This window comes from Halichoeres trimaculatus, unplaced genomic scaffold (genome assembly GCF_033239565.1).
Source record: "Halichoeres trimaculatus isolate MK-OKI-2021-1 unplaced genomic scaffold, fHalTri1.1 fHalTri1_scaffold_11, whole genome shotgun sequence".
Lineage (NCBI taxonomy): Eukaryota > Metazoa > Chordata > Actinopteri > Labriformes > Labridae > Halichoeres > Halichoeres trimaculatus.
The window spans coordinates 9,283,385-9,309,779 of NW_027437189.1; the positions used below are offsets into that span (position 1 = coordinate 9,283,385).

Sequence of the window (26,395 nt, forward strand, 5' to 3'; positions counted from 1 at the left end):
CACATACACACACACGCAGGGATCCGCCCGCTCTGCATTCCTGTGTCCGACTAAGGAAGCAGCCTAGCCGTCTTCCCCTCCACTCCCAAATTATCCCCTTCTCCCAGAGTCGCTGCATACTTATCACACGCCACTCTACCTCTCTCCTCCAATGTGACTCATGCATACCTCGCCGATCTGCCGTGTTTTTGTCATCTTTATTCTTCCACTGAGCACAATGCAACATCCGATCACCTTGAAACAAGTTGTGAATGTTTGGTTAGAAAAAAGCTTAATGAGTGCAAAACCATGTTCAAAACAAGACTCCTCTCCCATTGATGATTGTTGATTAATATAATCTGTTGCCAACAAACTCCACCTAAAATGCATTGAAAGGACTGAATTCATCCTGTTTATAACAAGAGTTAAAGGCAACACAGCACATCAGCTATCTTTGAGACATCTAGCCATTCAAAATGAGGATATTTTTTTCTTTCTTTCTATGTATTATCTCATTAAACGACCCCTTTACCAGAAGACGGAAGAAAATTTTCTAAAAAAAAAAAAAAAAAAAAAAGATTATGAAAAATATTTAGAGTATTTCCAGCAATTTCTTAAAAAAATGTGATTGAAATAGTTTAAAAATCCTATGAAGTTCCAAAAATTTTCTAAAATTTTCATACGAGATTAAACAAAGAATTCCACTGAGTGTTCAGAAATTCTCTATTTTTCAAAGTTTTTTTTTTTTTTTAAGTATAAGTCCTGAGAAATTCCAAATGATTTTTTGAAAATTTTCCCTGAAATTTTTTTTAAGTTGTAATTTTTTTTTGCAAATATATTCAGTTTGAAATAAAAAAACCAGCAAATTTTCTTTTATATAAAAGAGAAAAACACGAGTTCCTGAGAACATTTTGATTAGAAGTCATTGGAAGTTTCTGAAACTTTCTGAAACTTTTTATTGGAAATTCCCTCAAAATAATAGTTGAAGTACCAACGGCTCCTAAATTTTTCAATGAAAATACCTGAAAAATGACTTAATTTTGAATAATTGTACTGCTTATCTGTGTCTGCCCCCCTGTCTGGTTGTCACTGTTCACATTTCCTCCCCCTCATATTTAACCTCCCTCCTCTGTCTCCCCTTTCTCTTACCGACTCTGTTTATGCGTTACCCATATTCTCTCCTTCCCTCCCTCATTTCTGGCTTTTCATGCCACCCCCTCCTTCCTTCCAGGGGTGTGTTGCAGGGGTTAGAAAGGGGTCATGTGGTCTCACGCTGCCCTTTTCTCTAATGGCTTCTTAATGAGAGAGTCAGAGTGGGAGAGAGCAGCAGAGAAGGGAGCAGTTTTTAAGAAGCTGGGTGAGATAACAGTAGTGCTGCTTAGGGCGATGACTCTCTCTAAGTGTGTGTGTATCTGTGTGTGCATGCATGTGTGTGTCCAGTGTCTGACTGACCCCTTGCTCCATTTCGGGCCCTCTCTGAGCTCTGTGCTCTTCTCCAGGGAAAGAGAAACGACACGTTTGTAGGCTCGAATAAGAGCCGGGGCTTGTCACAGCCACTGTCCACTGCTTCTGGCTCGGGGTGGGTGGGTGGGTGGTGTTGTGGAGGTGAGGGAGGAGTGGGGGTTGGGGTGGGGACAGCTCTTTAATTTGCACAGCTTCGGCTGATTTGATCATAAGCAATTAATCTCGATGGTTGGGCTCGGCAGCAGTGGGGGGAAGAGAAGATGAACACAGTCCTCTGTATGCATGCATCCCTCGCCCTGGTTTTCCCCCTCTGTCCACACTCTGCGATTTCATCCACTGCTATCACATAGAGGAAGCGTGCTGTGACAATTTTGTATCACATGTCCTCCTGCAGAACAGAGTTTTCATTTGTCCACCAAATGTCCCTTGAAAATCTCCACCTTCTGATCTGGACATTTGACTGTTTCAGAAATGTTGTGAAGACTCCTGAGGTCACGAAACATATCAATCACACATCGGCTTTGAAAAGATTAAAATCAAAACTTGTAAAAGCAAACTTGGATTGACACAATCCCTGTGCCTTATCAGCTCAGTGTTGGCGGCAGATCAGGAACCCTGATTAGGGAATTAGATCTGCGTCAAACAGGGTGGCATCTTCACAAGCTTTGGACAGCTGAGAGGCGTGAGGAGCGCTGTGAGGTTCAGGGTCCAGATCTTTCCTGCTGTGGTCTTGAGATATATCCAACTTTTATCAGCTTAAGACTGACACAGATCTCCCGATGATCCACTAACACTAAGCCCGCAGCTTGTGCAGGTCTGGCTCCCTCATCCACGTCTCATCTGTCTCACTTCCTTCCCCTGGTTTAACCCCGCGCTCAGTTCCCTCGTTTTGACCTGAACGCGCCTGTGCCTGTGAAACGCTGCAGCCCGCTCCCTCTCTGTCTCTCTGTCTCTTTCTGTCTTGCCTTGCCTTGTCTGCCAGTTTTCCATCTCCCACTATCTCCCTCGCCCTTGCTTTTTCCTCTCCATGGCACTGCACTCCTCCCATGCTGAGGCCAGAGCTCTCTCCATTGTTGGAGGCAGGTTGCCAAGGATACAAGCACAGAGAGGCACAGTCTTAATGTTATAAGATGGGAGAGATGAGCAGAGAGAAACACAGAGGGGGGATAGGGGGGCAATAGCTCTTATACTCTGTGGTCACTGGGCGGCCTTACTGTGCACTATAATGCCCCACGAAGGACACGCAACAGACCCCGAACAGACCCCGAACCCCTCCCTCGCCCCCCTGCGTGGATGGAGCACAGTGACACCGACTGTGGAGAACCTCTACTCCTCTGCTCTTTGTTCGCCTGTTGTGGCTGCGCTCTGCATCTTCATTTGTTGTGTTCTTGTACATTTGGCTGGCAGTCACTTGACGGGTGCTCCTGAGGTCTGTGGAGCATTTCTTCATCATCTGAAGACTGCAAAGGTCAAACAATAAAAAGGGAGAAATCTTTGAGCGCCTTAGAGTCATCAGAGGTGTCTTGATGCTCGCAATCTAAAATACTGTAAAGTAAAAATCAATCTGTTGTGGTTTAAACCCATTTATTCCAGCTGGGTGTAATCGTCCTAAAAAAGATATTTGAGAGTTCAAACGATCTCTTCAAACACACATTTTTGTGTCTTTCTTTGTGACACCAATTTGGGGGGAATTATGAAAGCTCCCTGCACTTAGAACATACTGCCAACAAATCTGGAATAAATGGAGAATATTATAAAGAACACTCTGTACAATACAGCCTGATTATCTGCAAAAATTGAGTTATCAATGAAAAGGAAAGAGTGGAGAAACTAGAAAGAATCTCTTCAAAACTTCAGTTCAAAGTCAGCCAGGCGTCAGAGGAAATGAGGAGGATAACAAACTCTGGAGTCAAAGTGAGAGCATTTTGGTGAAAGGCCTGAGCCATTTGTCTCTTTTTCTGGCACAAACCCGACTTTCTTAAGTTTACTGAGACGGTACACAACCTGCCGTGCAGACAGCAGGTGCACACACTTGTTTGTACATCCTACAGTGTGTGTCAGTGAACTCAGACATGTTGAACATTTTCATTGTGTGTCATGGTGTGCTTGAAGACGCATGAAGTCCGGTCTAATTTTTTCTTTCAAGCATGAGCAGGTGATGAAACTTCAGCCATGGAAAGTGCTATTTGGGTTTAAGATGGAGACAATCATCCCCCTCCTGTGTCCAATTTGAATTTCATTTGCCTTAACGTTTAGTTTCCTATTTTCATTTATAGTTTTGTAATCCACTCTAGATTTTCCAGCTGGAAATACTACTCGCCTTTGCCAACTTTTTCGCTTGTCAAACTCTTAAAATCCTTTCCAGGGAGCAATAAAGAAGTCATTATGACTAGTTAGTCCCCCCCCCTGAGCGAGCTTGTGAGCTGGTCAGAGGGTATTAAACCACACACCAATAACCCACAGGCTCTGTACAGCATCCCCACCCTCAGCCTTTTGTTGTCCTCCCTCCTCCACTTTCCATTATCTCTCCTCTCAACCTCTTACTCCCTCCATCCCTCTCCCACCTCACCCTCCAAACTCGACCCTGGACCGCGCTGGACGGGGCTTTTGGGCACACGCCGTCCACCACTTCCCTCCCCTGAGCGTGCATAAAGCCAAGACATAACCTCCCTCCTCCTTCTCTCCATCAGCCTCTCCATCTCCCGTTCTTAGCTTTTAGCACAAAGCCCTGCGTGTCTGCCTTCCTTCCCCACCCAGCATTCTTTCCCCATGCAGACCTCTCCCCCGCTCGCGCTCTCTTTCTCTCTGACGACTTCCCTCCTACCCGCCAACTCGCTCAGCCTCACCCTACCTTTCATTAGCCCACTCTTTATCTCACACACTCACTCGGCTCCACTCTCCTATCGCGCCAGTTTTTACACTCCCTCTGCTCTCCATCTTTCTCTCCCTTTTTCCTCTTCTTCTCTCCCCTCAGTTGCTTCGGCTTTTGTTTCTGATACATCTTCATTTATTCCTCTCCCCCTCTTTCTCTCTCCCTGCTGACCCTATTATTTTTATATTCTCTCCCCCTCTGCCATCACTCCTCGTCTCTCCCTCTTTCGCTCTCTACCTCCCTCCCACTCCTCTCAGTCCCTCTAAGCTGCATTAACTCCCCAGATTACCTTGAGCCCTGCAATCCTCCATCCCCCACGCACTCACCGCTCCCTCGTTTCCTCCTTTCCTTCACTCCTTCCCTCACTCACTCAGTCTACGCCCACTTTTAGGCGGCTAATTTAAAAAAAACTCATTAACATTTTGAAATCATCCCCTCTCAATACTTAAATAAAGTACTTGATGAGTCTGTTCACCATGCCTCACCGCCAACATCTGGTAAGCGGTGGGACAGACACAGCCACATTAAGCCCAGTCTGTCACCTTCTGCACTCCATGATCACCTGTGCTGTGTTTTATTAGGCTACATTAGAGGTACCTGTTTCTATTTTCAGAAAACTGAACCTCCCTAAAACTAACTACATAGAATTACCCAGTCATCTGTGCCCAGATGTCATTCTGTCAGACAGTTGCATTTTTATTAAAAAGAAAGAATAGTGATCACAGAGACGAATAAAAGCAAGAAAAGTCACTTTTTAAGCCTCCCAGCATCAATCCTGTCCAACTACTGGAAAATAGTTTTCAGAGTTAGAAACACAGAGTCAGGAGTCAGTGGTTGCCCTTCAAACATGTCAAAATAAACACCTTGAGCTTATCTTCTTGTAAACAACCAAGACAGCAGCTCAAAATGTCTTTCCTAGTCTGCACATGTAGCTCTATTAAACATCAAATAAAAGACTAAAAACCAGGTAGTGTGACCATAACAATCAGCAATGTAAACACTGATGCTACTTATACACTTGTAAGTGTTGTAATTATGTTTATCTTAAATCAGTATGTAGTGTCTTTAGCAATAGGACAGGGACAGGTGATGACACTAGCTCCTGAACAAACTGAGTGAAATCTGTGTGATCGCAAATGGTATTCAAAGTTCATCTTTGCTATTGGGACTGACAAGCTCTTGCTAGGTTAGCCAGGGAGCTAGCAATACGCTCTCCACTAAAACTTGCAGGAGTTGGGTTTGTTGCCATGCAATGGTAAATAATATGTTAACAAATAGCTAAGCTACTGGTATTATTTCCCCAAGTGTTGGCTCAAGCTAACTTTTGAATATGCCAGCTTGCTATCACAGCTAGTGGTAGAAAGCTAAATGGAAGCTAATGACTTAGATGACTATTGGTGGCAAACTGACAGCTAAGATGACTAATGGTGGCAAGTTGAAGGCTAACTCGATTTACAGCTAACTTGACCATTGGTGGCAAGCCAACTGCTAACTTGACTAATGGTGGTAAGCTAATGGCTAAGATGAATATTAATGGAAAGCTAGTGGCTAGGATAACTATAATTGGTGACAAGCTAGGGTACTGTTGGGAGTGAGCGGAGAGCTAAATGATTTATAAATAATGGTGGCAAGCTAAAGGCTAAGATGACTGTTCGTGCAGCTTCCTATCTGCAGATTTTACAGTTAGCCTGCTACCCTATAGGCAGCATTTTTGGGGGATTTTTTGAATCTAAAAAAAAAAATTAATTAAAAAAAATAAATTAAAAAAAGAAAAGCTAATACAGTAACATATAAAGCTTAGCTATTTGAGCTTACGGATGCTAGCAGCAGGGCGTTTCTGGCTTGTTAGTTGTCAGCCTGCCATTGCTACTGCCTCCATCCCAGCTGACCTGCATGTTAACAGAAGCGTCTTGAGCTAAAAAGTTTACATCATCATAAAGATGGGCCCAGATTTCGACTGCAGAAGTAGCATTTAGCAACATTCATTCAGACAAATCAACATTTTTAACCACTAAATTCAACCTGTTATCATCATAAAAATGTACAATTGTTCTGTGGTCAATTTTTAGAAACTATACTATTTCACCAGAGGCCACATCTGTCAAGTTTTAACTGTTTCAGAGCAGCCAGTGTTTTGGAGCCAATAGCAACCATGCTAACTGGTGACTCCCAGCTGGAGGTACCAGCAATTAACAGCCGAGAGTCACCAGTTAACAGGGTCACACTTTACACTGAAACACCAGCGATGTCTTCAGGTGTGTAATTAAATATGTGGTTTTATCCAACCTCAGTTAACCAGGTTTGACCACAAAAAAGCAATATTAACTGCTGATACTCAAAATACAGATTTGACTTTGCTAATTTAAGGAAAAAGTCAGTTTGGGCTGAGGTTATGACCAAACATGGACTCAATAAAGAGATTTTTAAATTTTATGATCAAAGTAAAATTACAGAGTATTATAAAACGGTTAACCAGTCTATTAACCCTGAAATACGCAACTAGTAACATTCTGATTTGGTGCAGTTTTCTGTACATGGTTCTTTTGTTATGTCTCAGCAGTCCGTGTGCTCTTTTTGGTTTCGTAGAGTTTCTGAATTATCGAAACATGTTTTTGTCCTGGTCTGTCACAGTCTGGTAAGTGTCCATGGATAATGCGGTCATGAGCATAGTGTGACAAATGTGTGTTTAAATTCCTCTCTGGAGTTCACACTGGATTTCTCTGCTAAAAACTGTCCACCTAATATCTGTTCACTTGCTGATCACTGCCTTTTTACAAACCTGGGAGCCGTTAACCATCCGTCAGGGGATAATATCAAGTTAAAAAATGTGTTTTTTGGTGTTTTACTCCCCCACGTCAGTTGACAAACCATCATACTCCACAGTGCTTCTGCTCTCAAGTTGTGCGTGCATCCGCCGTTGCTGATAAACAAATAATCCCTCGATAGATTGTGGTCACATTCTGGTATGATCATAAGCTGCACTAGGGCTTTTAGCAAATTGTGAACTTAGCAAAGCATATGAACAGGTAGCTAAGTCAACAAAAAGCTGAACTCAGCAGCATTGATGCTTTTTGTCCTGATTCAGTGGCCTTGTTGAAAATACGTCCAGCTGTCTGTCGGATGTGATGTGTTGATTTGAGTTTCTGGCCTAAGCAAGTATTTTTGGGGAGGTGTCAAAAATACACTCATTGTTTGGTCAGGACCAAATCGAAGAGTTAAAATACTTTTATTTTTTTCAAACTCAGCCTCCTTACTTTAGATTCACTCATCATACACTCACTTGCTAACCCCCACCATCACCACCCACCCTCACTCCTACACCCTCTGTAACCTCCTCCTCACCTCTCCTCACTCCCCCCTTCACTCACCCACCTACCCACCCACACTCTGTCACCCCACCTTCCACCTCTCACCCCACCACTCTTACAATCGCTCTGCTCCTCTCCTCTTCTCTCCTCCCCTCCTCCCACACTCTCTTTTTCTGCGAGCCCCCAGCAGTACCACCATCACCACCAGCACCATCATCTCTCCCTCTCTTCCCTGTCTTTTACCACTCTTCTCTTCCCTCTGTCCCTCCCTCCCTCCTCTAAAGCCTTCAGGCTCTGCTTGATTTATGCTTGCCCTCCCTATCCACACACACCCCACCACCACCACCCACCTCCCACCCTTCCCTATCTCTCCTGGAGGTTGTGGCCCGGCTAGTCCCTAAAAACAACAGAGAGAAGGAGGGAGAGGGAAGGAGAGAAGGAGAGAGAATAACAACCTCTTTTGCTTTCCATCCTCCCTCCTTTTTAACCCAGCATTTTTTTCATTCCCCTCTCCCACACTGCTTTTTAAATTGCCTCTGAATTCTTGAGCTGTTTTAGTGCCTCACTCCCCTTTCTCGGCTGAAATTACTTTTTTACCCTCTCAAACTCTGGCATGCTGAGGAAGCAGGTTCCACCTTTTCCCTCCCGTCTCTTTGTCCACTCGAGGACAAACACGCTAATCACACGTACGGTCCTCTGTGTTGTTTGAGAAAGGAGGAGGGAGGGGGGGGCCGGGATGGCATTTTCCACGCTGTTATGTTGCGTATAGACAACTCGGCGAGCGTCGGAGTCTTGTGACAACATGGCCCTTGTCCTTTTCAACCCCGGGCTGACTGAGCCATTACCCAGGCCAACTTGGGGCAAGGCCTCTTTTTTGTCACACACAAGGAAACACAGTGAACAGTCTTTCTCTTTTGTTTGCACTCCCATACTCAAACATGCACACAAGCCCTACTTTCTTCTCTGACAGCTCTCTTGTGGTCGACAAGCCTCAGTAACTCGTTGCTTAACCACCCTGGACTTTTTTTTCCTTCTCCATTGTGTTTGGCTACTGTCTCAGTTGATTTGAAGGCGTGGTGTGCTTTTTGTGTATGAGTGTGTGGAGGTGTTAAAGGAGTGTGTCCATCAGCGCCAAGGTCCTGAGAGTGTACACAAGTGGTCAGTGTGTTTCATTTTACATTAATTGTTCCATTTATCTTTGTTAAAGCTGTATTTTTGGAACAGAAAACCTCCCTCGCACAAGAGGAAGAGTTACATTTGGAGGAAAAAGGGGGAATCTGATAGCATTTGTTGACTCACACACCGACACACTTCTCCAGCTCAATCAGAACAGAAGATCAGGGGTCAAACCAGGTCAGCTGACCCTTTCCTCCTTTTTCAGGCCTTCCCTCTCCTCCTCCTCTTTACTGCGTCAAATCGTGCCCTCTAATAACACAACTCCCCTTTAGAAACACACACTCACACACACACACACTCACACTTCACTCAGATATACAGTGCAGCCTCCAACCCTAGCACATAAAACTGTATCTTCTTTCCATTAGCTGTAACTCTCTCAATGGATGATAAATGCAGTATCCCTCACAACACATTTGAAGTATAGTTCAACACACACACACACACACACACACACACACACATCTTTTATTCTGAGGCAAGTCTTATTCCGCCTTTGCTTTTTCCCACTCAAGCCCCCACATAGCTTGCAGCATCGTCCACACACACACACACACACATACACACACGTGAACAAAGAGAACCACCATTTCCACATATTTGTCTCTCCTTTTAAAAGGGGGTTTTATTTAGCATAAATGTTGAAGCCAAGGGTGCCCGGCTACCATGGCAACCAAATTAAACGGAGGATCTCTTCAGAAAGCAGAAATCTAAATTATTCGGACTCTTTTATGGAGGGGAAAATGAAAAGTCCCTTCACTGTACAGAGAGCGCTGCACTGTAAAGGCAGAAGAAGAAAAGAAAGAGGGGGGAGAAAGAAGAAGAGGATAATGCCATTGTTTTTTTGTATCTGACCATGCACTTCAAAGCCAGATCCTATGCAATTGAAATTCATAGGTTGTCTCATGACAGCCGGCATGTTAACACTCAGCATATGTGCACAAAGGAATGATGTAACTGCAGTGTCTCTAAAACTCCAGATAAACCTATTGCCTCTGAAAAGACCGCCACAATATGTGTGTCTGCAAATCCTCGGCAAAAGCCACCGCACGTATGATGAAATCCATAAGCTGCGTGCATGGGATTAGGTGCGACCGTTTTCTGGTGTGGTAAATGATTTTATCTGTCGGAACAGGATGAGGTTTAAGTAACACACCACAATCTACACATGCTGGGCCCCGATAAAGCTTACATAAGTGAAGGAGGATTACGTGGTGTATTCCGATTATTTGGCACGGCGACCTGTTTGTGGTCAGCTGAATACTAATTTCTAATATCTCACGATAAGGCGCAGAAATGTGGATAAATCCTCGGGAAGCAGGATACTTAACGTTGCACCACGGAGTGTCTCAGCAGCACAGAGGGAGGCCTTCGCTAAAGTGTAAAACAGAGATACTAATTTCACACATTTCCAGAATTTTAGCCATTTTATGGGAGAAGATCCACAGCCTGCGATTGAAGCATTGTTACTGTATGACTGCGCAGAGGGCGGACATGTTCCATCTGTACATGCACGCGTCCGGGGTATGCTGGGAAAAGTGGTCAGGGGTCATTCGCTGGCCCAATGAACAGATGAGTGGAGGGAGATGGAGGTCAGAGGTGACTCTCTTTTCTCTCCCTCCCCTTTTGCTTCCTCTCCTTCCATTTGTCTGCCTCTTCTTTTTCTCCATATACGTGTGTGTGTGCCTGTGTGTGTGTGTTTGTTGTTGGCCCACAGCAGATCTATGTTATTGATTGACTCCTGTGGCTGCTAGGCTGCCCACTGAAGGAGGGGGCAGAGCTCTAATGAATTCCTGCACCTCATGCCCCCTTGCGCCAACCCCTACACCCCCTCCTTAATTAACTTTGTGTGTGTGTTTGTGGGGCGGGGGTGTGCATGCGTGGACGTTTGTTTTTGTGTGTATCTTCAGTGCTGCTTCCTCCACAGCTCAACACCCCCGCTTCTACACTCCCCTGGCTTTTTTTTTTCTTTCTTTCTTTCGCTCCGTGTCCATGCCTCCTCTCCTCTTTCTTCATTCCTCCTACTTTATCTCCTTTTTTTTATATCTTCCTCTGCGTCTGCGAGGAGTTTGATGGCCGCTGATTACTTCGTATGTGTGTCACTCTTATCTGTCGCACCCCATCTCCTTCATCTTCAGTATCTCTCTTGTATCGCTACACCTTTCAGATCTGTGTGCAACTGTGCATACAGAGCGTGTTTCCATCAATCTGATCGGGGATCATTTATCTATACTGAGGGTGAGAAATGACTGACATTGTCTCTGAGTGTGTGTGTGTGTGTGTGTGAGAGATCGAAGGAGGGGGAGACAGAGTGGTCAACACTGACCCAGTAGGCTGTGAAGAGGCTGCAGACCCATCGGTATTCCAGACGTGGAGGCAAACTACTGTCTCTGTCACCTTGACTCCCCCTGCAGCAGACGAGCAGCGGGCTGCACAGGAAACACTTAGCACTACCTGACTGTAGTTAAAATGGACAATAGAGCTGTTTTGTTCCCTCGCTTGCATTTTCCCATCTCTTTGTCTTCCTGTAAGAAACCCACTTTCTATTAATACAACAAATCCCCAAAAGACGCTTCAGTTTTTGAGACAGGAGTTGTTAGTGGATTTGTTATTTGTAACGAATTAAATGTGGTCTTTTGTTTCCAACGCTGTCTCAAGACTTGTATCAAGAAGTTTTTTTGCATTTAGCTGTTCTAAGACTGCAGGCAATGAGATTTACATGATAGCATACCACTAATGTGTCAATACAGCTGCATTTTTCTAATTTAGAAAAAAAAGGATCTCTAAAATATAACCATGCCAACCATGGATAGTTGTGTGCAACACTGAAGTTTTAAGGCCACTTTAAAGAAAAGAAACATTGAGATACTGGAATTAATAAATATAAAAAAAGAATGGGGTTAGGATGTAATATTATGAGAATAAACTTTGTAATATCTGAAGAAATAATTCAGGTGTTTTGAAAGAGCTGATCTGAATAGCAGCCTGCCATTGCCTGAACTAAAATGAGGACCACAGAGCGCTTTGTCAAGTTAACTTTGTTACGTTTCATAAAAGACTAAATTCCTAACCTACACAAAAGCACCACATTTTCAAAAGAATCAGGTTTCTACATAAAAATCCATCAAAGTCTGTAAATTTTACTTCTTTCTCATTAAATACCCTCTGTACTCTTGTAGCTTTACAACTTTTATCTCTTAAATTTATGAGTTCATTCTTGTCACTTTATGACTAATCTTCAACAATCTGCAACTTTAATCTGAAAAATGTGTGACTCTATTCTAGTTAATTTGTGTCTTTTTCTTCTTGTAACTTCACAGACGTGTTTTATCTTCAAAATCTTTTTCTCTATTCTCATTGTACCAAATACGGGGGTCTGAGACCCCTTAATTGACACAAGAGACCCCCTTTTGACCCCTAATTACAAAATTTTGAGGGCTGTCTTAAGAAGTATATTTCACCATACGTAGGTTGGCAGGGTTCATATGTTAAAGGTCCCATATTCTGCTCCTTTTCTGCAGTTTAATATGGATCATTGATGTCTTCATGAAATGGAAGTAACATGTTTTGGTACAAAAAGCCAATAAATCAAGCACAGCAGCATTGTTTCCAGGCTCTCATAGCCCCTCTGTTCAGAACGGTCTGATTTAGTGGGCGTGGCCTTTATATGTAAATGAGCCACCGCTGATACCGCCCCGCTCTTCCGTGTCACTGAGAGAGGCACCACGAGCTCCGAGTGCACAATGTTTAGAAAACAGCAAAGCTTGTTTACCGTAACATTACAGGCTACAACAACAGGCTAACTGCAGCTAAAGTTAGCATCCTGGAGCTAACACAGAGACAGTCGGGACACTGAAGACAAGCTCTTACATCTGCTCCACAGCACACAGCATTTAAAATACTCACATTTCCAGGGTCCGAGGTTTGTTGGCGGATGGTTGGTTGGGAGCGGGGAGAAGAGTAGGCGGGGAGGGGGTTCGGGGGGTATCTGCCCCGGTAGACCAATCAGGTCAGACTTGCTCCTGATTGGTCAAAAAAGGAACCGCTGACGTCAGCAAATCCCCAAAAACAGCTCGTTTTAGGTAAGGGTTTTGTCATTAAATATCACATTTTGTGGGCTGGGAGGAAAACCAGAGACCCACAAATTTCACTAAAAGACTTATGTGTATGTGTGAGTGCACACCTGCATGAGAGAGTAGCACGAGAGTTATAGTGCATGGTCACACATTCATAGTTCTCCTTTGCTCTCTGTATTGCACACAGCAAAGTCCTGACACAAAACAAAAACATGTGTGCGCACACACAGAGACAAACACACTCCGTATAATGCACAGAGAGTCAGGAAAAATATTGTCACAACCACTGCAAATCCTCCCTTAGCAGCAGCAGCAGCACTAGTTAGGGTATTTTTGGTGAGTTATTTGTCACACTGTCTATCCCTGAGTGTGGCCTTAATCAATCACCCCAATTTTTTTTAGATATTTTACTGTAAGAGAAAAAAATGTTGAGTTGTTAAATGATTGAAGGCTTGATCCTTACAGACAAAAAATCGTGGGCCTTTTCATGAGAAGAACATCTGCTTCATCTCATGTTTCTCTGGAAATGAAAAACTGAACATCACTAGAATCTTTGTCTGTTGTTGAAAGGCTTCACATTTTTTGCTAAATATTAAAGAGGAAATCAAAATTATGGGAACCAAATACGAAAAATATTGAACTGAGAATCGAAGACCGTTATGATATCAAAGAAGTAGGTTATTTTGCAAGTCACCTTCTGATGTATCTGTCCCTTTAAGAGCATCCTGTCAGCTAGCACTTAAACAGACTCAAACAATCACCATTTATATCACAACCACATATCCTATATCACATAAGGGACATTATACACTGTTTTATGTGTGTTATATAGAGAGACCCAACGCTGACCCATCAGTGACAAAGAGCAGTGACAAAGAGCAGGTAGAGACCTCGAGCAGAACCAGACTCAATGGAGAACAGATGAACTGTGTTTAATCCCCATTAAAGGTTATTTTTATCCATTACTGCAGCAGCTTGAAGGATTTCTAGTTGTATATATTTGGATGTCAGAAGGTTTCTGTCCAAAACAATCACACATAATAATGCACAAACATCCACCCTCAGGCAACTTGTGAGTCTGCATTAGCATTAAGAAGTCTGAGTGTGTACGTGTGTGCATGTGTGTGTGTGTGTGTGTGTGTGTGTGTGTGTGTGTGTGTGTGTTTGAAGTGTAGACAAGCAGTTCTTTCAAAGTCTTTGAGTCTGTGATGTGCGTGATGTGTATTTTTGTTCACGTCTTTGTTGGAGAAAGCAACCTGTCATCAGTTAAATGTCAATTAGGAGGCAATGAAAGTGTGTTTTGTGTCTGTGTTTGCCTGGTGTGTGTGCGTACGTGTGTGTGTGTTGAGCGGAGCTGTCGTCAGCAGTGTGGTTTGACAGTCTTGTAGATCTACATTGGAACCTCCAGCGACATGTCTGCTGCTGACAGCTTTTCTACACACACTCTGCTTTCAACGACACTGATGGCTAAGCACACTCATGCAGACATACGCACACACACACTCACTCACACACACACACACACACACACCACGTCTACCTCTCTCTTTCTCTCTCTCTCGCTGGCTGTCTCCGTATGATCTCCCTGTATTTTTGTTGACTGGTGATGATGAGGTATGTTAGGGAGTTGAGGAGAGAAGGAGATGATTCAGAGAGTGACGTGTTGGTAGTTGCTACTGAAAACACAGGGTGTAAGCGATGACTGGGCTGAGAGGTTTGAAAGGATTGGTTTAATACTGTGTTTTTTGTGTTGTGACACTTGGAAACCTTAAATTTGTACAGCTATTGAAGCCGAATGTCAGGGATTTTTTTAGTTGGATGAACGTCTTTTTTATGCTCCTTGGAGGTGTTTCACAAACCCAATACAGGCTGATTTTATTAGCCAGAAAACATCAAATCCCTGACATAAAATTTTCCCTTACAACACTTTAGAGTGTCTCTGTTATAGTTGAATTTAAAACTAGAACTCAGAGAGCGCAGACCTCCGTTAAGCATATTGATTGTCACCAACACTTTGGTCCTACTTTAATGTTATACTCCCTTTCAGCAGACTGTCTGCTACAATTTGGTGTTAGTCACAGTGTTGAAAATGATGATGACCCGGTACATATTTCATATTCCAGATCTTAGTATCCAGAATATTACCAGGGTCTGGATCGTACTTTTACACTGCAAAAAACTGAAATCTAATCAAGTGATTTGTCTTATTTTTAGTAGAAAATGTGTTTTTAGACTCAATATGAGCTACATTCACCTGACCAGTCCAGACACATGTCTTATCTCAAATCATTTAAAGACAAAAATGAAGTCTGGATTGCTTAAAAGAAGTAAAAAAAACAACAGCCAATGGAACACAAGAAAAGTAACTTGTTTTAAGACATTATTCTACTTTCAAGCAAATTTTTGAGCAATTTTTTCTTGTTCCATTGGGAGATTTTTTTTACCTGTTACAACGATTCAGACCTCATTTTTGTCTCTAAATAACTTGAAATAAATCATTTTTCTGGACTGATAAGTTGAATGTGGCTCATATTAAGTGTAATAAGAGAAATGTTTACTAAAAATAAGACATTAACGCTTAATAAGATTTCAGTTATTGCAGTGTACATCTGTCAGAAATCATGGTGACCTTGTCTTGTATTGTTTTGCAAAGCAATCCAACCATTTATGGTGGAGTTATATACACATATGGCGAAAACAACCCTAAAGGATCCTTTAAAATCCAGACGGTGATCTGGATCACCTCCAAAATTTAAACACTTCTTCCTTCTCCCATTTTTAACATTTTCTGTAAATTTAATCAAGTTACTTATTGAGTCGTGTTGCTCACAGACAAACAAACAGACAGACAGACTCGCTCAAAAACATAACCTCCTTGGTGGAGGTAAAAAAGATCACATGATCCTCATCCGTCCTTTCTTTCCTTGTCTCTTTTCAGGGGCAGACGTGACCGAACCAAACAGCTCAGACAGCCGCGGCGAACGCCTCGACTTCTTCCTCAAACAGGAGGAGGCTCTGACCACAGAGCCCAGCTACCTGGGTCCCAATGAGTCCGAGGAGGCCGGGGGAGGAGGCGGAGGCGGGACCATCTCGTCTGTGGCCAATCTGAAGGCGGCTCTGATGAGTAAGAACAGCCTGCTGTCTCTGCGGGCTGAGGTGATGGGAGATGATAACCCCTTACTGTACGAGTACCTGCCCAAAGGAACACACTCCCTGTCTTGTAAGTCACAATTTTGTAACTCTGTACTAACACATGATAACTCACAGCTGAAAACACACACACATGCACAAACATTTTGAATTTAGTGCAGGTTTGAGTGCCTGCTCATGTGGTCACCTGTGAAACATAAAACATGAACACTTCTGGTACGAGTATCCTCTGCTGTTACACCTCATTATGGACAAATCTGAATGCAAACGTGTGTGATTGTGTGTGTGTGGTGCGCCTGGAGTGCGTAAAGAGTTTGTGTGGCAGTTGCTAGTGATGACTAGTCAGCAGTGACTCAGTGAGAGAACATTTTGCTGGGATCGCTCTCAGTGTCGTGAGAAAATTTGTTTGGTTTTATGTGACAGTTTCTTTGTGCGTATCAGTGGGTCGACGGCTGCGTTTCACAGCGGCAGAATCGCACAACAGAACTGCAGCAACTGTTCACACATAACTTATTTTGCTATTATTCCCAGGTGGAGGGAGAAGTGATTTGAGCTACACAACTCCAGCACAGAAAAAAAATCACTCAAAATATGTCATATTATCCCACCATTCTTTAAAAGAGAAAAAGGAAGAAATTAATTAAGATTCTGGAGAACATTTTGTGCAAAATAAAGCTTTATTATAGTTTTTTTTATTTGTATTTAATGGTTTTGTAAAAATGTGACAGATTGCATCACAAGTTCACAACATTTACATAAACCTTTGAATATCTTTGTTTAAAAGTGGCAGAAAATGCGCTTGAATTCTTCATTTCCAGCCTTTTCTGACTGAGTACAAACTCATATTTTATTCCCACATCAATATTAGATCAATAAACAGCCTTATTCGTGCTTGATTAGCCCACGTTAACCAGAGATTTTCTCTTCTTTCAGTCAGTTTTCTCTCCCTTCAGTGAGGGTGTTAAACTGTCAGTGTGTCTGTGTGTGTGTGTGCCAGCGTGAGTGTATATTTGCTTGAGTCCATGTTCGCGTGGGCACTTTTTTTTCTGTGTGTGTGTGTGTGTGTGTGTGTGTGTGTGTGTGTGTATACACAACTCTTGTGTTTGTGTTTTTTTTTTTGCTTCTACTGGCTAGTAATTGGATCTTTTGTCCTGAGTTCTGCCTGCCTTTGTGAGCTGAAGAAAAAGCAAAAGGAAGGGTACAACTCCGAGCACAGTCGTGCCTTTTTGAGCTGAGCCCCACTCACCTTCAAAATAAAAGACAGGGCCGCCGCTGAATAGGCCCGAGCACACGTTTGCAGTCGCACACCGGAGCTCGCGGCGCGCATGCACATCACATCACATCACCCCCCTTTTGTGCAAGTGTTAAGTGTGTGGGATTGAGATGTTTCTGTTGGCTTAAAGAGCAGAATCAGTTGCTGTCATAGCACAGATAGACAGCCTTACATGCTCCAGAAAAGAGACAGAGAAGAGGAGGCTTTTTCAAACACACTTTGCAGATACACCCAGCCTTGACTAAATGAAAAAGAGAATTCAGAGAATGTTAATCATTTGCTCCCTGCATTGGATTGAGGGAAGAAAAAAGAAACATGTTAAATGAGTCTTATAGCTGTATTTCAGTTGTCACCAGAGAACCCTCGGGGAGGTTTTTGGTTAGCCGAACCCTATTTTGAATTCCCAACACAATAGCTGTTGGGGAAATGGGCTTGTCGAGGTGGCCAACAACCTCCCCTCCCTCCCCGAGTCTGTCCCTGCTTCTAAATGAGGACAGAAAATAAACAAACACTGTACCTCAGATTACTGGGCGGAGGAGAAGTCTGCCTGGCTTGACAGATCGCTGCTCCCTGCCTCCCTCCCTCTGTCTCCCTCCTTCCATTCAGCCTTATTTCCCCCTCCTCCTGTTCTCCCTGTTTCTCCTTCACCCCTGCTTAACATCCTTCCTGTCCTTTCCTCCCTCCCATACTCCCCCTCCCTCTCTCCTTTCCTCCTTTCCTTCCATCTATTTCTCCTTCACCCTTCCTTAACACCCATCCCTCACTCCCTCCTCCTCCTCCTCCCTTCTCCTGGCCCCTGCAGTTCCTCCTTATTTGTCTCACTCCTGTCTCTTTCCCCCACTTTTACTTCAACCGTGCAGCATCAAAGTATGTGGGTTTGAAATCCTGGGAAAGTATTGATCTTTTCAGAGAGGAGGTAGAGCAAGGTCACCTGGTCTGATGGAGAGACCTGTGAATATGAGCAAAAGGCCTTGACTTAGCTTCTGTCTCACCCCCTCCCATCTCCCTCTACTTCTCTCTTTTCTTTATAATTGACTCTTTGATAAAAACATGTTCCTCCACAAGTTTCATACATTCAAAAATGTAAAATCAATTTCCAGCAGTTCCACCTCTGAAAACCTCTCTCCTGTTAAATCCACTGTTCTCAAATCATCCCACTCTTACATTTCTTCCAATCTGAATGCACGTCTCCCGTCTTCGCCGTCTTTTGCATGGGTCACGGACGGCTTCCTCTGACCACGCAGAATGCAGAATTCCTGTGCAACCTGTCAGTTTATCAATCAGCCTCCTGAATCCAATTAAGATCATTTGGATTGGGCCCCTGTCACACCTTTTCTGCATTTCATAATCAATGCCAGACAATGGATTTTGCTGGACCATCCCCTGTGCTCCTGTCCACTGTGCCGCTGTGTACCGGCTGCAGAGAACATCCAATTAACCATGGGGATCCTTCTGCCTCTATTGAACTTTCCTCTTGTTCACTTTACAACTACTTTTAAAAAGTCACCCAAGCTGGACAGTAGCTCCATGACCGCTCCCTAAAGATATTTTTAATTCACGCCTTTACAGGACTTTATCAACACTTTGTGGGTGACTCTTAAGATACACAACCTGGAGCCAACAGCTAAACTTGAACTACAGAGTAAAAGAGCAGAGAAAGATCCAGAGGGCCACTCAGTTTCTGTTTGGCCACTTCAGATCATCCATAATCCAAACTTGTGATTGGGGTCTCGCTGTGTCAGACTCTGGACTTCATGTTTAATGAACTGTTTCTGTTGGCCCTTTATTGAGTAAGGCTACCTGTGCAAACACACTGTACAAATTTAAGCTAAGTAAAAGGCCCAATCAGCCACCATGAGTGTTTGAGAGGCATAACCCTTAGACTGTATATTATATAGATATAGTTTTCAGCCGCGTTTCCACCAAGCAGAATGAATTGATCCGCTCTCGGAAGGTGGAGCTATAACTGCAGACCGTTGGTTGGTCAAAAGAATCGTCACTTACCCCGACAGCGGCTGCATTTCTCCTGGCGGCACACAGACTCCTCTGAAACAAAGCTTGATTACACTTTGTATCAAAGAGCTACATACCAATCACAGAGAGGACGAAATGCTGCATGTCTTCCATCTATGCTCTTTGTTTACTGTGTCGCGTTCTTCTTCTTTGTTGGATTTATTAGCAGGGTAAACTGTGTCATACTGCTTCGGTGTCACGCTGTTGTTTAACAGCTGCAGTTTTCGGCATCTGGCTTACACACTGCCTTCCACAAGAGGGCACAGTTTGCTGTGGAAATGCAAACGGGATCAAGCTTAACTGTACCAAACCATGCCAAACCGTACCGAACCGAACCAGACTGCTTGGTGGAAACGTAGCTTTAGTGACGTCACCTGTCTGTTCCTAGACATGATAATGAAGCCTATCATCAACAGGGGCCATATTGGAAATGAAGTGGGCTTTGAGCCTCCATACTATCAGCTATAGGGCGCCAGATCTGTCAGTCCCAAGAGCTACACCTCTGATTAGACACACTCATGATCTTAATATCTTCTAAACAGCTGAGCCCCCCCAAAAAATCTTGTTTTTGTTGAGTGACCGCTTGAGGCTGGCTGTTATAAGACTGGAAGCCAAACACACAAAGCCAAAAAATAATAATCTTCTTTTACAGCATTTGAAAAAAAAAACTTCAAAAATTGCTTAGGTCTGAATTGTTGATTTTACTATCAGCACACACTGTACACTGTTTTTCTAACTCGCTGTTTAGAAGAACACGAAACACGAGTTCGCCCAATCAGAGGCACAGCTCAGCTGACTGACAGGCTTGTAGCTGTTAGTGTGGAAGTTCAAAGCCCCCACCAATGGTTTGTTTCACAGCTCTGTTTCAGAAACAGTCAGCTGACATCACGGCGACCTTTGTCCATTTATTAAACAGTATATGTTCTGGGCTCATTATGGTTGATTATTTGCCCAAATAATTCTCAAGTATGTTGTCAGTTATGGGTGAGTATTGGCAAGATTTTTAAGGTTACAATACGCATCACGATACTTGGGTCACGATAATATCATGATATCACAATATTGTGATATATTTCGATTTTACACATTAAACTATCTGATTGAAACAACTTTTCTAATTTGGTGTGGTTGAAATAATAAAAGTCAGATGTAGTGTTTCAACTAATGTTACAAAAAATGATTGGGTGAAAGACGTGGTGAGTTGGTGAAAGTAATAAATGTCCCTTGGTGTAAAGAGTGTGATTCATAAAAATCTAACATTGCACAAAACATGACTATGATTATTATTTTATCAGTCTACTACACGGTAAACATTAAACTTAAAATGGTTTTAAACCAACTGACCCAAGAACAGAGAGAAAACATTGATGTTTATGACATCAAAACCCACCAGTGGAGTAGCTCTCCGCCGCCATCTACTGCAGTGGAGGTGCAAAAGATAGATTGTACTTCCAACTTACCCAAAATATGAATTTTTATTTTAACAAAAATATTGATATTTTATTACGGGTTAAGTATCGCGATATACGGCCAATATGCACCTCTGTCAATAAAACTATTTTATCTCTTCTTAAAAGTGTTTTATAATTTTGAACTCTGGTTGGAAACAGAGTCACGTTAGAAGTTTGAAAAGAAGACAAAGTTCTGGTATGATCCTCTCAATAAATCCTCTTTATTTTGCTGCTGTGTGACAGACCATTGCTCCAAACTTTAACTGGAATCAGTCTGTCTGAAAGAAAGAAGTTGTGGAGCGTGTGGCCGGCCTAACTGGGACCTCTGCTCTTGAAAAGGTGCTCTATAGATAGATAAAGTTATCGTGAGCACATCAGCCTTCGTTCAGCCTTTTCACAATGGAGTCTTGAAGAATCCAAATCCTATCTGGCTATTTTCTGCTAATAGGCTTACCAAGTTTTAGTTGATTAGCTTTTGGCAATTGTTCAGTCTCCTTATAGTTACCTCATCCTGGTGGGAGCAGGAGAGCTCACGCATGTTCCCGTGTACCTCACCTCCGTCTCTGCCGTGTGTTTAAATGAATCAGTTACTCTGCATTCATGGATTTTATTTTTTTTTTGTATCTTTGGCTGTGCAGTGAGTCAGCCTGCTGCTATTTGTATTCTTCACAGCTTGCCGGACACAACTGCAATATTAAACTCACCGAGACAAGATTGCAAAATTTACAGCTGTATGTTAAGTTTTGTTCACCGCTTTGAAACAGGAGTGTGAGATTTTTCCACAATCGTCCCAAAGATGCACCCGCTGTGGCAGCGCTATTAGTTAATGAGCCATTCCCTTTCACCTGTAGCTCATCCTTCCACTCTCTGTCTTCTTAATGTTCTTCCTCCATCTCTCCAGGGGGGGTGGGAGAGGATGGGAGATAGGGAGTTGAACATTTGTGTGTGTTCTCAGTAAGTGGGAGTGGGGAGTGTCGGGCGCGGTAGTTTAACATTCCAGGAATCCGTCCATGGTCGAGCCTCATGGTTGTGTGATTCTGTCCGTTGTGCAGAGGAGGGCGATGAATGGCTAACCCACTGCATAACTCTGGAGACATTCCCCAAAATGCTGCCCACACACTCCACACGTATTCACACACACACACACACTAACACACACACATTATCTGGAGTAACCTGCACTTTCTACTTTGATTCATTATGAGAGAAACAGATGCACTCTCTGCCGCAGCTAATGGTGATATTAATGTAGCAGAAAAAGCTCTCAGTGAATAGTTATGGAGTGCTAAAGGGTTTGTATGAAATTTAAAATTCCTCATCCAGCGGGCCTTAACTTGTTGCTGGTAAACATCTCACACGGTCCGTGTAGTCGTCCTTTTACCCTGCGTGTACAAAAAGTCTTCGCTTGAGCTGCAGGATGGCTCCTCTCCAAAACAATCTCCCTCCACGCTACACAGGATCCTCAAGCCCTCTTCCTTATATGCATTTTACCCGCTCACACAAGTACATGCACACTCTCACACAAAACACACACACGCTGCCATCCTCTGCGCACGCATGTGGGTGGAAGGAGAAGGAGAGCAGAGGAGCGAAAGAAAAAGAGAGAGAAAGAGAGAAGAGAAGCCCTAACCCTTTCCCCTCGGCTGGTGGAAAGTGAAACTTCAGAGTTTTTCTTCCTCCCCCTCTCCGTAGTGTTTGATAACGTAGCACTGGCAGCCTCTGTGTGCCCCCCTGCCCACTCTCTCCCGCTGTGTTCTGGTGGCCAGCTGCTAGCAGACTTGCAGTTGTACGTGAGTGGGTGGGTGAGACTCGTTTCCTGTGCTCCTCAGGGCTCCGCTCCAACAACTACTGCAGCACACTCCGGCCAGGGGCCACGGGGGCCACTATTCATAACAAACAGGGGGCTGGCTCCTCTCCTCCTCCTTCTCCTCTTCCTCTTCTTCCTCCTCATCTTCCACCATCTCTACCGACACCACTACCACCATCATCTTCATCCTCATCTTCAACATCAGCATACTGCCCACCCACTCCACCCACGCCACTGCACCCCTCTGAGCCTCGGCCCCTGGAGGCCCCCGGTCTGCAGGCTGGGGCGACCCCACAGTGCTCTGAAGGGTTGGACATGGAAGTGGAAAAGGCCCCCGAGGGCCCTGAGCCCTCCACCTTGCCTGAGGTAAGCGAACATAGAGCCTGGCTCTTCTCCAGGGTGGAGGCTGTTCTCTGGGTACCGCTCCACCAGTCAGATAAAAGTTTGTAAGAATGAGTGGAGTTAGCATCCAGGGGGCAGCTTCACCCTCACACACACAAAAACACACACACGGCCCACACTTACATAGAGAGGGGTTGTGCTGGTAGAAAACAGACAGTAAATAATACCAGAGTCGATTTGTATGAGCAGGGGCTGAAACAGGGGGGTCTTTGGCATGGCATAGGCTCCTCCTTATATCTGATTGGCTGCCTCTTGTGCCCATCAGCCCTTTTTAAATGTGGGATTTACAATTTTTCACTGTGGCTTTTGTGAACACATTTTTTTTTATCATATTTGGCACACAAGATTTGTTTATGTTCAATTTTCAAAGTTATTTCCCAAAAATAAAAATAAATCTGGACAGTAATAAAACAGCTCTATGATAACTCAATGAGTCAAGGTTAAATCACCATCAAAAGGTAGGGAAGTCCCAATACCAATCCAAAGTATGGGAGTAGTGCAATTTTTGGCATTTTCTAATTGATCTGTGATCAGTGAGCAAAAATTGCTGCCGACACTAGCTCATGGGTGCCAAAAAGGGGGGGGGGATTCTAGGGGCCCATCATTGACAGGGGCCCAGAAAGGCCACTAATAATATTAAAGGGTGGCCCAGCAATATTTCTTTTCATAGGGCCCAAAATCCCTGGTGGCGCCCCTGGTGGCGCCCCTGCTGATGCGTTGTAAAGTTGACAAGAGACTCATAAAATAATGTACGATACATTGATGTGGAACACCAGACACATTATGGTGTTATCTGCTTTTTAGCACCCTATGGTGGCCCTCCAGGGACATAGGGTCAAAAGAGAAAAACAAACACACCAACAGTCTGTTAGCTTAGCGTTAGCAACTCTCAGGTTTAAAAGTCAGCAGTGAGGAAATTTAACAAACTAGGTCATGAAAACAGACCAACAGCCACACATGAATAGTTTTATGCAAGACCATCTTTTGCCATGCACTTAATACGACCAAAACATCCTAAAACAGCATGCAGCTGATTCTTGGCTGTAAAAAAGATAACAGATAAATACCCAAAGAGACAAAGAGAGAGTCACAACAGTTAAAGAAGAAGGGGTGATTTAAACATGATGTGAATAGTTTGACAACAGACGTTGTCCTATGTTTCTGCTGAGCCTGTAAACATTGGATTGATTCCTTTACTTTCCAGTTTGGGATGATTCAGGTCGACTTAAGTTAACATCCAGTTTATGGTCAAATATTTCAAAGAAAGGGAAAAAAACAAGTTTTGCATCGTCACAGAAAAAAGCATTCAGGGTAGCCTCAGATTTAGGTGTGCTGTTCTGTATGAATATTGCACTGAAAAACTAAAATCTTATCAATTTTACTTGTAATTTCAGTAGACCAGTCCAGAAAAATGTCTTGTTTCAAGTTATTTAAAGACAAAAATAATTTTAATACAAGTAGCTTTTCTCTTGTTCCATTTGCCGATGGAACAAGAGAAAAGTTACTTGTATTAAGACATGACTCTAGTTTCAAGCAATTTTTTCTTGTTCCATTGGCAGACATTTTTTTAACTAGTTACAATCAACTCAGACCTCATTTTTGTCTTTATATAACTTGGTACGAGACATATTTTTGGACTGGTCAGGTAAATGTTGCTTAGATTAAGCATTGAAAGACAATATTTACTTAAAATAAGACAAAAACGCTTGATAATATTTCATTTTTTTGCAGTGTGCTGGGACAAAATGCTTTTCTCCCAATATGATCCTAATTGTGATTCCTTGTTAGTTCCTATTTTTTGTGATTTTTAGTTTGCTATTTTTTACACCATAGCAAGTGAAAAAGTGGAATGATAATGGTGATGTCAACAGACTACAGCAGGAGCCATAATTTCCCCAAAAATGTGCATCACATGAGAGTCAGTTTTTAGGATCTATTCAGGGGATCTGACATATCAACTTTTCCCCAACCCAGCTCAAAAAAAAGACTAAAATGAAAGACTTAAATTAGAAAAAAAAAACAGAAAAATTTACCCAAAAATCCAGATGAAAAATCGTTAATCAAAAATTGTTGCTGCTACTATACAATGTTTTTTTCCCACGCGTACCATATTGCATGCACATAAGTTCAGGGGGGCCTCAAGACTCGTTATTGGCTGATACTCAATATTATATGGATTGTATCAAGGCAAAAAATGCTGATTGGGACATCTGGCTTATATCTTAAACCATGCTATTCAATCATGTTGTCGTTGGCCCCCATGTTTAAAAACCTGTGGACACGCCCCTGCTCATAAGCAGATGTGGAGATAATTATTTACTGTCTTTAGAAAATCTTCGCCCAACTCCTCTCTGCCTCTCACTCTTCATGACAAATCTAACTTTTGTTTTTTTCCCAGCTGCCTTCTTTTGTCCGTCTTTTCTCCACATTTTGTTTTGCTTTCTGTCTCTTTTCAGATTTTCCAATTCTTCGCTCCCGTCTCCCTTTTTAGCGTAATCTTTTTTAATATAGCTAGACCCCATTCACCGTTGGAGCCAGGAATCTTTGCTCAGCATTAGCGCGGATGTAGTTTGTAGTGGTTACATTAGAGATGACACATGCAGTCACAATGGCGGCGTGTCTCAGCGATGGCAGATAACGGCCAAGGTGCTGAGATGAGACTGAGTAGAATCAATACAAGTAGACAATGAGAGGTTTGCTCTCGCAGCCCAGGAAATTGTTTGTTCTGCTGTGTGTGTGTGTGTGTGAGAGAGGGAGAGTGTGTGGGCGTGTGTGTGAGTATGGCAGTATGAGCATGAGTTTCGTGCCAGTCAGTGTGTGTATGAGTGTGTGTGTGTGTGTGTGTGTGTGCGTGTGAGCATTTAGGAGCAGCATTTGATTTCAGCGGACCTGCCTCCCAACAAGCCTCCCTATCTCTACGGACAAGCCATCTGTTTGCCCAGTGCATGGTGTTCTGTTCTTAGAGAGGAGGAGGAGGAGGAGGAGGAGGAGGTGTGGAGAGTAAGGACAGAGGAAATGGGTGGGGGTGAAGGAATTGCAGGAACATGGAGAAGTTGAGATGGGATGCAGATGAGGACAGGGGACAGGTGTTTAAAGGAAGACGAAGCTAACTGCTCATTCTGTTTCACTTCTGTTTCACCCTGTATCTGTTTTATTTTCTAATCTTTAAAATGTATCTGTGTCTTTAAACCTTTCTGATTTCTTTCTTTTTTATGTTTCAGTGTGTTTGTTTCTCTTTTTTCTCCTCATGTGTTGTCTTCACAGCTTGTTTCACCTGCCTGCCACCTGCATGCCTAGACAACATTCCATACAGAGTGTAGAAATGTGCGTGTGTGTGACATAACGGGGTGTTTTGTTGCTTTCAGGGAGGCATTGAAGATGAAAAACCTGCGAAAGAATTCAGCACAGGTATGGCTTTTACAAG

The 26,395-nt window shown here is 43.2% G+C and overlaps 1 protein-coding gene across 3 annotated transcripts in view; it reads left to right on the forward strand.

Annotated features, from left to right (window-relative positions):
- Positions 1–26,395, forward strand: part of zbtb46 (zinc finger and BTB domain containing 46) — an 85,491-nt gene that overhangs the window by 48,367 nt on the left and 10,729 nt on the right. For 2 of the 3 annotated variants that reach the window (XM_074681394.1, XM_074681396.1), the window contains exons 4-6: positions 15,814–16,095; positions 22,592–22,935; positions 26,337–26,379. In XM_074681394.1, the coding sequence (XP_074537495.1) occupies positions 15,814–16,095; positions 22,592–22,935; positions 26,337–26,379 (669 nt within the window). The remainder of the gene's footprint in view (positions 1–15,813; positions 16,096–22,591; positions 22,936–26,336; positions 26,380–26,395) is intronic. The other variant, XM_074681395.1, reaches the window with a different exon arrangement.